The 16694-nt window shown below is 43.9% G+C and overlaps 1 protein-coding gene across 1 annotated transcript in view; it reads right to left on the reverse strand.

The window, feature by feature from the left end:
- DCTN2 (dynactin subunit 2) overlaps positions 1-16694 on the reverse strand; it is a 337558-nt gene that overhangs the window by 68918 nt on the left and 251946 nt on the right. The window contains exons 7-9 of the mRNA XM_086966662.1: positions 15829-15979; positions 10572-10637; positions 6992-7030 (exon numbers count right to left, since the gene is read on the reverse strand). Coding sequence (XP_086822788.1) covers positions 6992-7030; positions 10572-10637; positions 15829-15979 — 256 coding nt within the window. The remainder of the gene's footprint in view (positions 1-6991; positions 7031-10571; positions 10638-15828; positions 15980-16694) is intronic.

Here is a 16694-nt window from a genome sequence, read left to right on the forward strand (position 1 = left end):
TGTCAGGCGTGGTGTGTGGCTCACCCGGGTCAACAGGGTCAGTCCAGGGTTGAGACTCCTCTTGATATGTGTCAATAGGATAATTAAATTCCTCCTCATTGTAGCCTTCCACTACATCCTCATTAGTACGTGTGGGTGAATATGTATATTCTTGTCCATAGGACTCCACAGGCTCAAAAAGAACAGGTGAGGTGGAAGAGTCCCTTTTCTTTTTGAGTGGGATCTTGTATGACTCCATAGGATTTTCTGGAATGATCTTTCTTTTATAAATAGTGAGTCTGCCAGAATCTGAGTCGATGAACAGTTTGGACTGGTTATCATAGGAGGGCGCTTGGAACACAATATCCTCTTCTATGGGCTGAGTCCTTTTTACTATTGACACCTTTTTGGTCGTTTCGATGCTTTGTTTTGGCTCGAATGCCTTAGGTCGTGCGGTCGGGGGCAGTCCGAATTTAAATCGGTGGCGTAAGCATCGGAGACGGACTGACCTCCTTCGAGGGTGGCGCCGTCTTCGATCCGACCGATTTATCACCAGTTTGTTTCTGGCCTAGCGTCGACTCGAGCTCTTGGTGCGCAGCAGGCACGCTCTTTTGCTTCGACTTGATGTGCTCTTTCGAGCCGATCTTGGTCTTCGACTCTAAGGTCTGGACTACCAGTGGTTTGGAGGCTGGAAGCTTCGGATTGAGAGTCTTCTGAGACTTGAGTCCCTTGTTTGTGTCGCCGTCTTTTGACGTGTACGTCGATGGCGTCAGTCCGACGTGCTTGATCTTAGTCACAGGCTTCGGCGATGGATCTTCGGGCCGACACCCTTTTGTGACCCCAAGGGTCGATGACACTCTTCATTTTTATTGGATCCGATGAATCCAAAGTCGTCGACCCGAGGACTGTCTTTAGCAGTTTCGGTTTAGATTGTGATTCAGTTGGTTTCGGTTTCGATTTCACCATTGACTGTGGTTGATTGACCGATGGCTCCTTAGATATATTCTTAGCCGGGCCTTGACGCGGGGCTATAGAATGTTGTTGAAGATCTTGGCTAAGGCCTTCCGGCGATGCCTTGACCTGAGCCTTCGAAAGTTCAGCGTCATCATCGGCCCCCGCAACTACGGTTGGGCCTTGCTCATCGCTCGAGTCGTCATCGACGGCTCCGATGGCCTGTGCGTCGTCCCCTACCTCGACGACGGCTTCATCATTGACGTAGTCTTCTTCTTCGTCTTCATCATAGTTAGAGTTCTGCTCTGAAGCAGGATCCGACCTTTCAGGATCCTCCTCATCGACGCCCTCGTCGTCTTCAGCTTCGAAGATGTTTTCTGGGTCGGGCGCTGTTCTCTGCACTGACTGTCTCACGGCGCGTCGAAGCCTAAGCGTCTTCTTTGACCTGAACCGAGAACAAGCCATGCAGCTGGCCTCTTTGTGGTCTGGAGATAGGCATTTATTGCACACCGGGTGCACATCGATGTGCGAGTATTTAGAGTTGCAAACGGGGCATCGTTTGAAAGGGCTCAGTTCTGTCGTCGATTGTTGATGGGGTCTCTGGGGTCGAAAAAGCCACGCGGCCTTCGACATCCAGCTTGAAGAACTGGAACAAGTATGCGGCACCAAACGAAAAGACAATACCGACGCCCCGAAGGCCTTTTGGCCTTGTGAAAAAGTTTTTTTATCGATTCCGAACTTGAGTTAAGAAAGTACATCCAAACCCAATGGCAGAAAAAAAACAATCTGAGGATGGAGAGGATGCCCATGCGCACTGTAGTCCAGGGGAGGAGCCACCTATCTTGTGATACTTCGAAGACTCTTCCAGGACAACAATGTGCAATCATCCAGACCCAACACTAGGCGGCGATCTGAGCCTTCTTATAAACGTATTCTCCGAAATTTGGAGAGAATTATAGTTAATGTACCCCCATATCCTGCACCAAATGTGGCGACAGAAATTCACTTTTAAAAAAACATGGCATTACTCTAGTTGACTTATGTCCCAGTATAATGGAAAATCTAAAAATTGCATCAATTGCTCTCTGGAGTTGCATGGCTCTTACACTCAGGCGAAATTTCCAACTAAAATCTACATCAATTGGAATTCCCAGATAAGTAAAAAGAATTTTTTTCCTAATGTCTTCACCACCACATAAGAACTTTTTGTTCTTAGCTAGTTAGGACCACATTTCATTACAAAGGGCTTATTGTGTTTTGTCTTTAGTCCCAAAACTACTCATAAAACTGTAAATAGCATCTAGTAAAATCTGGATACCATTTGCAATTCAAACAATAAGAAAGGCATCCTCTCCATAAAGCAGCACAGGAATTTCTCTCGAGTTAACCTTCGGGATGTCGTTACCTGCCGTTATCAGGTGTTCTCCAAGAGAATTAATATAGATTAAAGAAATAAATGGTGCCAGGAAGCAGCCCTGTCTGACCACAGTGATTGATGGAAAATCCTCCGAAATTTCCCCGCTTCTATTACACTGGACTCTGGCTGCGGTATGCACATGAAGCCTACGGAGCATAGAAATAATTGCGCTGTCAATGCCTACCTGGAACATTATGGTCCATCATTTTGGGCAGTCTACAGTGTCAAAGGCGCATGTTCGGTCCATGAAGACAAGATGGACACAGCCTTTTCTGCCTACGTATATTTTTGAATGATTAGGGAGATATTTAAAGATTGCTCAACAGTTCCCAAGCCTGGGCGCAAACCAAACTAAGTCTGAAAGCCCCTGTGACTCTGGAGTCCAGCTTTCTAATTTGGCCAATAGGACCATTCCTACGATCTTAACTGTACTATCTAGGAGGATACTGGATGATAGCAATGAGGCTGGCTCTTAACTCCTTTTTTAAAAATAGGTAGAATGATAGTCTTATGCCAAGACTGGACCAAAGGGCCTACTATTGCACTTTTTATAACACTCATTATTACGTGTGCCCAGAACTGTGGGAGGGATTTAAAAAGGTCCAAAAGAATTCAGTCGGACCCTGGGCTTTCCCAGAACAGCTACTCTTCATGGCTAGGGTTACATCAGACACTTATTGAGCTGCTTAATTCCAAGGTAAGAGTCTGATCACAATTGACTATCATAATAAGTATATCATATACATCATAATAAGGGTAAAAAATAAAAAATAAGGAAAGAAATTAAAGGAGGCCTATAAAAAGAAAACCAAAAGCTAAAGGACTGGCCCACCAGCCTGAGTACTGAAGCACACTTATTTACAAGTGGATGTGCATAGTTATCAGGCAAAACTCTTAGTTCATAGTGAAATGGACCCACCGCTTCATGCTGTCTTGGTTGGAAGCAAAGCGTGATTCAGGCCCTCCAAAGAGAATCTTGCAAGGTTTCTTACAGTTTATATATTATTCTCTCAAGTTTTTACAAAAGAAGAAATCCAGGGAAAAAGAACGCCTACTATGGGAATATGTGATTCCATGTAACAAAAAGTAGCTCCACTAAAGGACATAACACAGTGTAACAACAATCGACCCCGACAGTTCTATTGGTTTTAACCCCTTCACTGCTGGCCCGTTTCCGCCCCTGTGCTGTAAACAAATGAACAGGGGCGGGCCATGACGAACCCCAGCCGTCATCAGCACACGAGCACTGTAGTGCATGACGGCTGGGGTTCGTCATCAGCATGCAAGGGGTTAACATATACTTTTCACAATAAATACGTCAAGCCTAGTGCCTTTGTCACGACGTTAACTAATAAGCAGATCAAGACTATACCCTTGATCTCTTCCTCGTCGCCGGAATTATTCATGCTGTATTGAGCATAAGCTTTCCCACTAGGCAAAATGTGAAAAGCATGAGCTCATTTTCAGCGGAAGCACACGACTTCTGCCTAATTCATTGCTTTTTCTGTTGTTCACAAAGGCAGGAGACAGTTGAGCTGTCAAGTCAGAACGTAAAACCAACAGAACAATTATTACTACAAGGATACCTGAAGTCAGGAGACCCAGAAAACAACGCCTCGGAAACCACCACGTCAATGTCTAGGTATTGTTTTGATGCAGGAAGTCGTTTGCTACAGGGCCAATAATTTCTTTGGTGGAGGATAGGCCATTTTTTGAAAAGATCTAACAGCACAATTACAATCCTTATTCTTTTCTGAGAACCTAACTGAGACCTCTTGATGTTTATCAAAAGGCCAAACTTGCGAAGAAAAGTGCACACCATCTTCTCTGAAGACTGTGGTTTAACTAATAAATCACTGAAGTGTGGACACAGGTACACAAACTACAGGAAAAGATGAGAATCTGCTACAAGGAGCACCTTTGTGAATAACCCCTAAAGTTGACCTAAGGCCAAATAAGGGCATACAGCTATTGACCGTGCAGATTTCCTATGGGAAACCATGAATACTTCTGATACAGATTCTTAATTGTCATATGAAAGTGGATATCTTGTAGGATTAAACATGCTCCCAATGCAATTACAAAAAACGAAAAGAAAACAGACAAAATTATTAGATTGACTGTACTTGCTGTTTTTACAGAATAAAGAAAGCCTCTGAATTAGCTATGTAACAACATGTACATATCTTCCCATGGTGCTTTGAAGTCTGTTCCGCTTAACTCCGAATCCATGTTAGATTCCATTCTGTACACCTTGTTTACATTTACCATGTGGAATCTAACCCCCATCCACTGACCACTATGGCTGCACTTTTCACATTCCTGTAAAGTGCTCCAAGATCTTTGCAGCTAGGTAAATGTTATATACATTTCTAATTATTAATAACTCTATAACATATCTATTAGCCATCTGACAGGCTTTCTTATTTCCTTGCTTCCTTTAGGTTAGGAGGTAATCAAATAAAGGAGATTCAGAACTCCCCTCTGGGCCAAACCTTTTCCTGTGACTTTATGTCTATTTATACAGCATTCCATTCTCATTCTTTCGTCAGTTATTTTGGCTTCTTTAGCATGTATAACGGATACAGCACACCAGCCTTGCTAATTGTACTACTGTTAAATGATATCTTAACTATGTATACAGCAACTCGATATATCTCACAGTCCTTAGGCATTGGGAAGAGGCTCCTATTGAATCATAGTTACTTACTGTAGGAGACTGATAAGCTGGTCTAAGTTAATCTATAAAGTAAGAGGCTGCAGTAGGCTGTCACTTTATTTACTCTATGATTCGATCTTGCAATAATAAGTATATTAGCCATTACTTTGGTATCTTTATTGTATTTTATGTCCTATATGCACATTGATGTGATGGCTATTCTTAAATTGTTAAGTAATTTATTCTCGATTCTTGAAAAGGCACTAGAAAACAAAGCTTTTTTCACTTCACTAATTAAAGGCGATTAGGAGGCATCCTGTATCCACATTGCTGATCTGCTAGAAACAATTTGGTGGTTCCAATGCCATTTTTAATGAGCCTTTGAAGGTAGACATCATTGAGGCCTTGTAATGTTAAACAGTCCCTCTTAGGAAATACCTCAGGAGTCTGTGCCAACTTATCAATTGTTTCTACTAGGAAATCTTTTTCAAGCCGTACAGGTCTAATATGGCTCCAATGTGTCCATTCTTTGTAGACACTATGGAGTAGAACTTCAGGCCCTTCTCTTGCTCTGGAATTAAAGTGGCAGTACTCCAACAGTAAAAGATTTCGTGTTTCTGGAAAAAGCACACGCTAGGATTTATGAAGGTTTGGAGTTAATGTAAATGGTAAGTGAAGAAGGCTGATGACATAACCTTTCAAGATAATTACTCACAAAAACTATTGATTCTTGGTTAAGGCAAAACGTTCTTGGAGAAATCAAGAAAGACTAGCTCTACCCTCTCCTCACACTTCATCGCAACTAAATCTGGGGCATTAGCTCAATGAGCACTGGATCATCCTCTGCAGAGAGACACTGATGTGTTTGGTTCGGGTCTTAATTACGTGCACATTTATTTTACAACTAAAGCCATGCATCTGTGACGAAGTACTAGAAGACTAAGACAGCTTCCTTTTCTACGCCTGTAAAGCCTCCATAGCTATGAAAGCTCAAACACCAACAAAAATAACCCATTTGCTAGCTAGAAGTCAAGTAACTAAAGGACCACTCCTGTTTCACATTTTTCTAGGGCTTTATTAGTCATTGCAGAAATAGCAGTCACAATAATATAACTCCATCACCCATTAAGATCTCCAGTTCCTGACTTGATGCTATTGCAACAGCTTTTCTGAACAATAAGGCATAACTTGTGAGTGGGTTTGTGACACTCTGCAAGTCTAACTAGCAAGAATGATTTTGGTTGCAGAGACCTTAAGTTGTAGCCATCTTTCTTGCTACTTAGTTACAACACTACATGGGCAATATGAAACCTACAGCTTCTCTAGGAATGCTGACCCCTGTAAATAGCTCTGGGTAGTAGGGAGTGACATGCCCGCTTAAGTGCATAAATGATATTCAACAATGGGAGCATAAAGCATTTAGAGATACCAGGTGAAAGCCGTGCCCTCTGAGAAACTCCAAATGTGAGCTAAACAGGTTAGAACCTGCATATTGCCTGGGGACTGATTTAATGCAGAATGATATAATGATCAAGAATATTTTAAGTGGCGGTTACATTCTGGAGGGCAACACTACCTGCTAGATAGTTCCTTTAACCAAAAATGCTTTATTATAGGATTGAAAATAGGCTGGGCTCAAAGAGCAATCAGTAGTTTAACATATAGCAATCTGTGTTGTTACGGGGACAACCATTAAGACAGTAGAGGTGTCATACGGTATGCGCTAAATTGTCAGCATTACCGATGTCCCAGAAAATGATTCTGGCAGCAACCCTCCTGTCCAATCTTAAGTACAGCACTACTTCAGTATTCATATTTTTAACAAGCACAATAAAAATATAGAAAGTAATGAATCCGTGGTTTTGCAAAGAGCACACCAAGTACCCTCTCATTCTCATTCTCACCAACCTTAATATGCTAATTTCCAGAACGGGAATTGTGAATGTTCCCCACTCCCTCAAAGAAAAGCACCAAGTGGAACTTACTGTTAAACTGGATCCTTGCAATCCAACTGTCAGAGGGTTCTAAAGAGAAATATAAAATTTCAGCACTGTGAGTGGGAGTGAAAAAGGGACCCAGAAGTCAAAAAAGTATTTTCTTTTCAGGTTAAACAGTGGTGGACGCAGACACACGTGTAAACAGCCAGATTTTACAAATGTTTTTACAACCTACAAGCAAAAAAGACATGCATGTTGAATGAAAGTGCATTTCTAACAAGGGCCTGAATTCACAAGCTTAATTTCTTCTCAAACAAATTGTGCTTCAGTTACACAACTTAGTTTTTACATGGAGAAAGGGCTTGTGTAAAACAAAACATGCATGGAGACGCAGCATGCAGTGTTTACCGGATTTGCGTGTGCATTTAAGATTCAGAAAGGGAATCTTCAACTTAGGTGGTGATACCAGACTTCACCCACCCAGTAAAGAAATGGCTTAATGAAAGGTCCAATGCACACAGGAAAATTCCCTGCAATACAAATCACACGCAGCACCGTATTTCTGCGACTTTTCTAAGACAGAAATTAAATACTTTAGATTTGTCTGGACAGGCCTTCAAATTACATTCATATGAAAAGATCATCACTGCACATGGTTGTAAAAGTAGGACACGAGGGCTATTGAAATAGTCAGGGTTGTGTTCCTCCAGAACGAGAGATGGGAACCTAAGCAGAATATAGTACTGGATGTGCGTGAAATGCTTTCTTATGTATGAAAGGTTTGGATGCACGGTGCTGGCTCGCCAGATAATCTGCTTGATATAGGGAAACAGCACATGAAAGAATTGCAAAAACTGTTCAAAATTCTTCATCTTATATTGAGTAAGCACACTATCACAATGTACGGAGTCAGTAAAGAATAGCAGGCCTGCCAAGTGTCACGCACCAGGCGTGACGCTAACGCATTTTAGTGTGATGTTCCCGCATCCCCACACTGAAATTCATTGTCACGCATGTTTGCCACTGACCGCACTCACTGCTGACAGCGCTGAAACTGGCTGCCGGCTGCACCAGGTGCTACAGCGTGCCGGTGCTCAGACACACCTGTGCCCCGGGCCGCAGACTTCACTTGCGGCCGGCAGCACAGTTCGTAAGTAAACAGTTAAATCTGTGCTCTCAGACTGACTCATTGTTACAAATGTTACAATCTGCCCTGCTGCCAGTGCCTGCATGGCGGGCTGCCACAGAGAGTCACTGACTGGCCAATTACTGAGACCCGGGCTGGCCTGCCCTCAGCAGTCATTTTGTTACAGGTTGTGGCGCTGTGGGGGGATGATCGGATGTGACCTCACATACTTCTGGAAAAGGACAGGCAGGGGCAACAATACCGCTAAGTTCACTGTGGCAGCTGTGGGCAAAATTAAGTGCGACCACCGCTAATTACGCAGGACTGCCATTCTGTAAATTATGCTTTGGCTCCCATCCACGTTTAATTCGCCCAGCAATGTCAGCCGAGACACGAGACACAAATTATACATAGGACGCGGTGCTTCACGCAGCGCGGAAATGGGCGCCAGTTATAAATTTTATAAATGTTTAATTCTAGCAAGAGTTAGCTCGCTTGTGCTTGCACCGCTAGCAGTATTTGGTTTGTGCCTGCTGCCTCAGAAGGGAGTACATCCGCAGAGGCTGCGGACTGTGGTTGGTGCCTGCAGCCTGTAAGGATCATGCTGCGTGACTCGGGACCAGGTGCGGCTGCCAGAGAACATTATGCCTGCATGCAGCCTCTCATAACTCTGGTCCCAGCAACTCTCCTTTGATCACTATGCCAGAAGTCTCAACCAGGTAATTTAATAGTATTTTTCCGCGTTAATAATCACTGTGGTGTTGTGTGCCTGTGCCTGTTAAGTGTTACAGCTCTCATTGCTTGGCTGTCTATTCTGTCTGTGATCTAATTGGATACAGTACACCTGATTAGGCCCTGCATCAGTGCCCAGTGGCCTTTCGTTTCGGTTCTGACCGGGACTGCCAGGCAGAAAGGGCCACGTCGGGATAATATAGGGAAGCGGTGGTGGTGGGGGAGGAACCCATGCCAGCCGGATCCTGCCTCCCCAAAGCGAATCTCGTTGACACAGGCCAGAGCTCCGCTCGGTGCAGGACAGAGTCAGTTTGCAGCTTCTAAATGCATATGCACTACACAATTGCAGCAGATACTTGAGCACTGACAGCACAGCAACAGGTCGCATCTCCTGACCCCGGAACAGCACAGTGGGGAACCCAGGCTGGACACAACCTCTTCCCCCCTTCCAGGGCACACCTGGAAGAGGGGGGAGAGGGGAGAGGGGGGAGAGGGGAAGAGGGGGAAGAGGGGGGAGAGGGGGGAGAGGGGAAGAGGGGGGAGAGGGGAAGAGGGGGGAGAGGGGGAGAGGGGAAGAGGGGGGAGAGGGGGAGAGGGGAAGAGGGGGGAGAGGGGAAGAGGGGAAGAGGTTGTGTCCGGCCTGGCCACAGTGAGACAATCCATAGATAATTTTGAGCTGGACCGGCGGGATGCCCCGGAGACTCAATGAAGCCTAAACTGGACTCAAGCTTTTTGCCAGCGCATGCAGGGTACAGCTGAGACCATGGTGATTTGCCCCCTGAGATGAGGCTGCAACTATCTCTTTAGTTGACGTTCTGCCACCAGTGTAGTCTGATCTCGAGATGGCAGGTCAGGTCAGTGTGTGGGGTGATTTTTTTTGTCTGTTTGTGGGCTTGTCAGGTTATGTGGCCGGGCTGGAGTGTTGATTTTTCTCAAGAAAATAAAATCTTGCAGTAAGCTTAAATGGATGAAATCTGACATGCAAAAAACATATATAGCATAAGAGGACAACCTGAAAACGTGTTTGTTATGGTGAACGTCATGATCTCCTACTGTTGCACTGACTTGCTATGCTATGAAAATTTGCTTTTGGTGGCACAGCCGTGTTGCTCAAATGGGTGTAATTTCTAATATTGGTTTCCCTCATTTTCATTGCTTGATTTTACTCGCAAGAAAGTGTCACTCATAGTCGTTGAAATGTCACTCATAATTTCCTTAAAATGAAGAAAACGCCACACATAACAATCTGAAACCTTGGCAGCTATGTAATAGAATCCTTCCAAAGGTTGGTCTTAGCAATGTCCTGATAGGTATGCAAATTTCTGGTTTCATTGTCTCAATAAAACAGATACAAAACTGGCACGAATGTAGACATGTAGGAATTCATGCTAGGGTAACTCTTACCAAAACCTCAAAAGAAGAGTTTCGCCAAACAAGCAGAGTTGGTACGATTAAAAAGGCAAGCAGTCAACTTGGCGCGAGTGACATGAATTTAGAACCTCTACTTTAAAGGCCTACCACCCTACACTTAAATAGAGGCTTTGTTTGAGGGACAGGAAGTGGAAAAAGGATTGGGATCGAGTAAAGTTAGCTTCCTGGGACAGTACCAACAAGCTAAGGATTCAAAGCACTGGTGCAAGGTGGAATGATTATGAACTGTTAAAATGTATTGATCTAAGTGCCAATGTCCACTTCTTGAACAATCTAGGTTGTGCTGATCTATAGTATTAGAGACATCTTTGCTAACCTTGATAAAATGACTTTGCTCACCTGGCTGTCTTGATCACAGCGTACAGCAGCCTCTAGCTCACTCAGACGCTTCTCCAGTTCTAGAACCTGCATACGAAACACATGATTAATAAGGCAAAGTTTGCACAGCATTTGCACAAATTCCCTGATTTCTAAAGAACTAAATGCCCCCACTCCTTGGAACTCTAACAGGGACCCCCAAGATTTAGGGGGTCTAGTTTCAGATTGTACACACCAACATATTATTCTACTGGATGAACCCTTCAGTGGTATGGCAAGGGTGCTGTAGACTCCAATGCAAGTACAGAAAATGTCTCAAAGGGGGGGGTAGCAGAACAAAAGGCATACAAATGGTGAAATGGCCACTTACACACGTGTCCTGATGCCAATGCACCTGCCTCACTAACTACTTTACCACTGGACATCTTCTCCCACAACTAAGAGCTGCATTAATGGTCTCCTATGAGGCAAACATTGCAGCATTGTTCTCGTCTGCAGGAGTTACCTTGTGGAAGAGTTGAAACACCAAAAGCACAAAGGAAAATGCTACTTACCAGTATGCATCTGTTCTTGGCATGTAGGGCTGCTGACTTTCATATCTTAGCATAGATCGCCGCCTAGTGTTGGGTCTGGATGTTTGCACTTTGTTGTCTTGGAAGAGTCTTCGAAGTATCACGAGATAAGAGACTCTTCCCGTGGACTACAGTGCGCATGGGCATCTTCTCCATCTTCAGATTGTTTACTGCAGCTGTGACAGGCACCGGGGAGGAGGGTGGGCGATATGAATGTCAGGAGCCCTACATGCCAAGAACAGATGCATACTGGGAAGTAGCATTTTCCGTTCGAGGCATGTGGGCTGCTGAATTCATATCTTCGCATAGACTGTATAGCAGTTTTTCCTTTAGCGGTGGGCACCTGTACCAGCTGCAGCAGTTTGAAAGAGTTTTTAGGACAGCCTGGCCTACAGCAGCTTGATGCTTTGCTTGCACGTCTACTAAGTAGTGTTTAGTGAAAGCCATAGATGCCCCCATTTTGCGCGTTGAGTGGGCTTTTGGGGGAACTGTTAGCGTGCGCTTGGCCTTTTGATAGCATATTTGAATGCACTTAACTATCCATCTGGCTATTACTGATTTTGAAATTGGATTACCCTTGTGCTGTGGAGCAAAAGCAACAAATAGTTGTTTTGTCTTTCTGAAAGCTTTAGTTCTATCAACGTAATATAATAGAGCTCTTTTTACATTTAGTGTGTGTAGAGCCCTTTCAGCCACTGATTGCGGGTTTTGGAAGAAAACTGGCAAATCTATTGACTGATTGAGATGAAATGTTGATGTAACTTTTGGCATGAACTTAGTGTGAGTACGGAGCACTACCTTGTGATGTATTTGCATGAAAGGTTCTTGAATCGTTAGTGCCTGTAGCTCGCTCACTCGCCCGAGGGAGGTAATGGCCACCAAAAATTCCACTTTCCACGTTAGGAATTTGTAATCAGCACGAATGGAGTGGTTCGAAAGGTGGCCCCAAAAGTCTGGTAAGTACTACGTTAAAGTTCCAGACTGGCGCAGGTGGATGTCTTCGAGGGATAATTCTTTTAAGTCCTTCCATAAAAGCTTTGATAGGTGGTATTCTGAACAGGGACAGGTGTTGTCTGTTCTGGAGGTATGCTGCTATAGCAGCAAGGTGTAGCCTTATGGAAGAGTATGCTAAATTGCATCTTTGAAGATGTAATAAGTAACATATGTTTTGGATGGAGGCATCTAATGGATTGATTTGGTTATTACAGTAAATTACAAAATCTTTTCCATTTAGCTGCGTAGCATGCTCTAGTAGTTCGGCGTCTTGCTTCCTTGATAATGTTCATACAGTCTGGGGGCAAGTTAAGATATCCGAACTCTAAGACTTCAGGAGCCAGATCGCTAGGTTCATCTGATTGGGATCTGGGTGCCTGATTTCTCCACGGTTCTGCGTTAACAGCTGTGGCGATAGGCGCAGCCTTTGGTGTGGGACTACTGAGAGTTCTAGGAGCGTTGTGTACCATGGCTGTCTTGCCCATGTGGGAGCAACTAGGATCATTGTGAGGGACTGTTGCTTTAGTTTGCGTGCCACTAATGGAATCAGTGGGGTTGGCGGAAAAGCGTACGCAAATCTGCCTGACCAGTTAATCCATATCACATTGCTTTGTGACAACGGGTGTGAGAACCTGGCAGCAAAGGACTGGCATTTTGAGTTTTCTTTTGTGGCAAACAGATCTCTCTCTGGATGACCCCACATTTTGAAGAATGGTTGGAGGACTTAAGGGTGAATCTCCCATTCGTGTATCTGTTGGCTGTATCTGCTTAGTAGATCTGCAATCTGATTGTCTAGTCCTGGTAGGTGTTCTGCCAGGAGAAAGATGTTTTTTGGAATTGCCCACCTCCATATGCTCTGTGCTAGGTGAGGCAGCTGCGGAGAGTGTGTCCCTCCCTGTTTCTGTATGTAGTACATGGCTGTCATGGTGTCCGTCTGGATCAATACAGCCTTGTTGTACAAGTATTTCTGGAAGGCTTTCATTACTAGAAATACTGCTAGCAACTCTAAGTGGTTTATATGCAGTGTCTTCTGCTTGACTGTCCAGAGCCCTTGGACTGTGTATTTAAGTAGGTGGGCTCTCCAACCCGTCAGTGATGCGTCCGCTGTTAGCACTATCTGTGGAACCAGCTCTTGGAACAGTCGCCCCTTGGAAAGGTTTTGTGGGTTCCACCACTGCAGAGAGTTGTAAGTGCGACTGTCTACCAACACTAGGGGCCAGATGTAGGTATCCACATTCTGGTAGGTAATGGACGAAAGTACCGATTTTCGGCCATTACCGACCGCTATTTGGATACTGAGATGTAGGGCATCTTAAAATACAGATTCGGTAATTTTACCAAATCAGTAAATTTACTGATTCGGTAAAATTACTGATTCGGCAAAATTACCAAAACTGTATTTTAAGATGTAGGTGGCACTGTAAACAGTACCACAGGGCTTTAAGTATTCGCTATTTACCACCAACAATTAGTTGGTGGTAAATAACGAATACCTGTGTATATGCAAATCTGTGCATGTACACCTTTGCCATGTGGCACACATACATGCCCTTAGGGCATGGCATGTATGTGTGCCACAAGCCCTAATCAGGGGTGCAACAGGGTGTCAAAGTGACACCCTGCCACCCTTGATTTATTTGGTACCGATTCGGTAATTACCGAATCTTACTGATTCGGTAAAAAATACTGAAAATTTACCTACATCAGATTTACTGATTCTAAAATACGGAATCAGTAAAATTCGGTATTTTAGAATCGGTAAAAATGATTTACCTACATCTAGCCCTAGGTCTTTTAGTTGTCCTTGAGCTTGGTTCCACTGCCGTGCTATGTTTAACAAGACAAGGGAAACCCAAAAGGAATACGACTAGGGTCCTTGGGCAGTAATCTATTGTACAGAACAGGGGACCCTAGTAAATGAGGATCACACAAATAATAGACATATACTAAATAGTATACATGACCTCCGTCCAGCCGGACGGGTGTTTATTTTTTAGTTATTGTACCGATTTTTTTATATAAAACATTTATACAAAAGTGGGCACAGCCTGTGACCCACAGACAACAAGACAGAACAAGTGACAAAAACAAATATGTGAAAACGCACAAAAGCGGTCTGTACTTATTATTTGGTTTTACAGACTGAAATTCATTCATAGCAACCCATTGTTGATCAAAATTCATGAGGTCAAAACAACATATGGAGCATTTAAGTCGACGACGTTTCGATGCAACTGATTAATACATGCATCATCATCAGGACAAGGAAATAAATTGTCATGTTTGTCTACAGAGCCTGTTTCAATCACAGTGCCTCTTGTTACGAGCTAGTTTGATGCTCTTTGCCATGTTTAGGGAATCCGGCGTGGCAACGCATATCAGCTCCGTAGTTGAGAGAAGGAAGTTAGTACCGTTTCTTAAAGCGTTTGCTCGTGGCCGTTCCGAAATTGCATCATAGATATTTGGTTAGTGCAGCATGGTAGCTGGACAATGGGGTTCTGGCGGTGATCCGACTAAGGCCTTTAGGCGATGCTTCGACCAGAGCCTTGTCTTGAGATGGAAGCGGGGTAGGGGCCGTGGTACGGTGTGATCTGGTCATCGGAGTCCGACTGGTCTTCTACAGTGACAATTTCGAAGTCGGAGTCCGCCGCTTCTGGGAGGTCGTGTTAGTCATCGAAAATGTTCTCCAGTTCCGGTGCCTGCCGCTGCATCTCTTGTCCTGCGGCCCGTCGGTTCCGGATAGTTTTCTTCGACCGGAACTGAGCACAAGCTGGACAATCTTCCTTGTTGTGCTTGGGAGAGAGGCACTTGTGCATACTGTAGGTTTATCAGTATGTGGGAACTTGGAGTGACATAGAGGGCACTTTTTAAATGGGGTCCTTTCCATCGGTAGCAGGCACAGGTGGCGTCGAAAAGTCCCAACGGCCCGCGTCGACGACCGGATCGAGATGGAAAGTGTTATCGACTAAAGGTTTACCGAACGAGAACAATACCGTCGAGGTAGAAGGCCTTTTGGCCTTAGAAAGTTGAAAAGTTTCAATTCCGAAGTTGGAGTTGAGGAATAGCATCCGAACCCAATGGCGGAAAAAAACAATCGAAGATGGAGAAGATGCCCATGCGCACTGTAGTCCAGGGGAGGAGTCACCTATCTCGTGATACTTCGAAGACTCTTCCAGGACAACAAAGTGCAAACATCCGGACCCAACACTAGGCGGCGATCTATGCCAAGATATGAATTCAGCAGCCCACATGCCTCGAACCTTCATTTCTGTCTACACCCGAACAACTGGAAAAGGAAGGATATTGAATTTGTTTGTGGTAGTGTGAAGAAAACAACCTGTGTTCAATCACTGCAGCTCATGCTGAGCAGAGCATAGGCTTATATGATACTATTACATTTCCTTTGGTTTTCCAAATGCTATCGGATTCATGACAGTACAAGACAGTATATTCAAGACAGTATATTCAAGAGAGTAATCCTCAGAGAATGTACTGTTGAGTTGCAAAGTGAAAGAAAACTGCATCGTGCAGAATGCATGTTTCTATGAAAATATTTCCCAAATCCCAGTGTAATTCCAGACAGCTTTCTCTGCAATATGAGGGTCTGAATGTTAATGATACAAGTTTTGAAACGTAACCAACTACTTGCCCAAGCAGTAAGTAGATATGTCTGGTAACTGATTCCAGGTATTCTTAGAAAACTGTACTCTCACCTTTGCAGCTTGAGAGAACTTGTTCTGTTCTGGTCGGCAATGTAACTCATAGGTGACCATATTTTGGCTGGCAGGCAGTGTCCCTTTTTGCGAAGTCTTTCCTTCCACTGCTTTGGAGCTCCTTGCCGCATCCAGCTGTGTCATCAAGCGTCTAATCCAAATACACAGAAAATCATCTTTTTTATCCATAACTGAGCAAATGCTGAAGTTTATTTGTAGCATTTATGTATGATCATTTTTGCTCAAAGTAAACTTCCTGCATTTACCAAATGTGTGAATAGCAAAGGCTAAGAATCTGAAGATCAAGGTAATCAAACACTAATCACATTTTTTATACAAAATATAAGATTATTATGCTTCTCATTAAATGATTCTGATAAAAAAGAAAACAAGTTACTTACCTGTAACTACAGTTATCCAGTATTGGTATCTTTCATAGATTCACATGCCTGAATCATTCCCCGTCGCCGAGGCGGGAGTGCCACGGTAATAATATATACAATAGCAGTGCCTTAGAAAATTATTTGTAGTAGGCTGAAAGACTATAGGCCCAACAAGGCCCAACACTTAGCAGCCTATCTACCTCATTATATAAAAAGAACTGACAAAGAAGTTCCAACCAATCAGCTGTCAGCACCCTCTAGAACCTTCCCAGCAGAGGCAGTTCTCCTCAGATTTTCCCAGCACAAGTGAGAAGTATGTATCCCTAATAAAGAACTGCCTTGCAGGGGAGGAGGGTGGGTGCATGTGAATCTATTAAACATACCAATACTGGATAACTGTAGTTACAGGTAAGTAACTTGTTTTCTTATCCAGTATTGGGGTATCTTTCATAGATTCACATGCCTGAATCAGAATAGCAAGCA

This window comes from Lissotriton vulgaris, chromosome 1_1 (genome assembly GCF_964263255.1).
Source record: "Lissotriton vulgaris chromosome 1_1, aLisVul1.2, whole genome shotgun sequence".
Classification (NCBI taxonomy): domain Eukaryota; kingdom Metazoa; phylum Chordata; class Amphibia; order Caudata; family Salamandridae; genus Lissotriton; species Lissotriton vulgaris.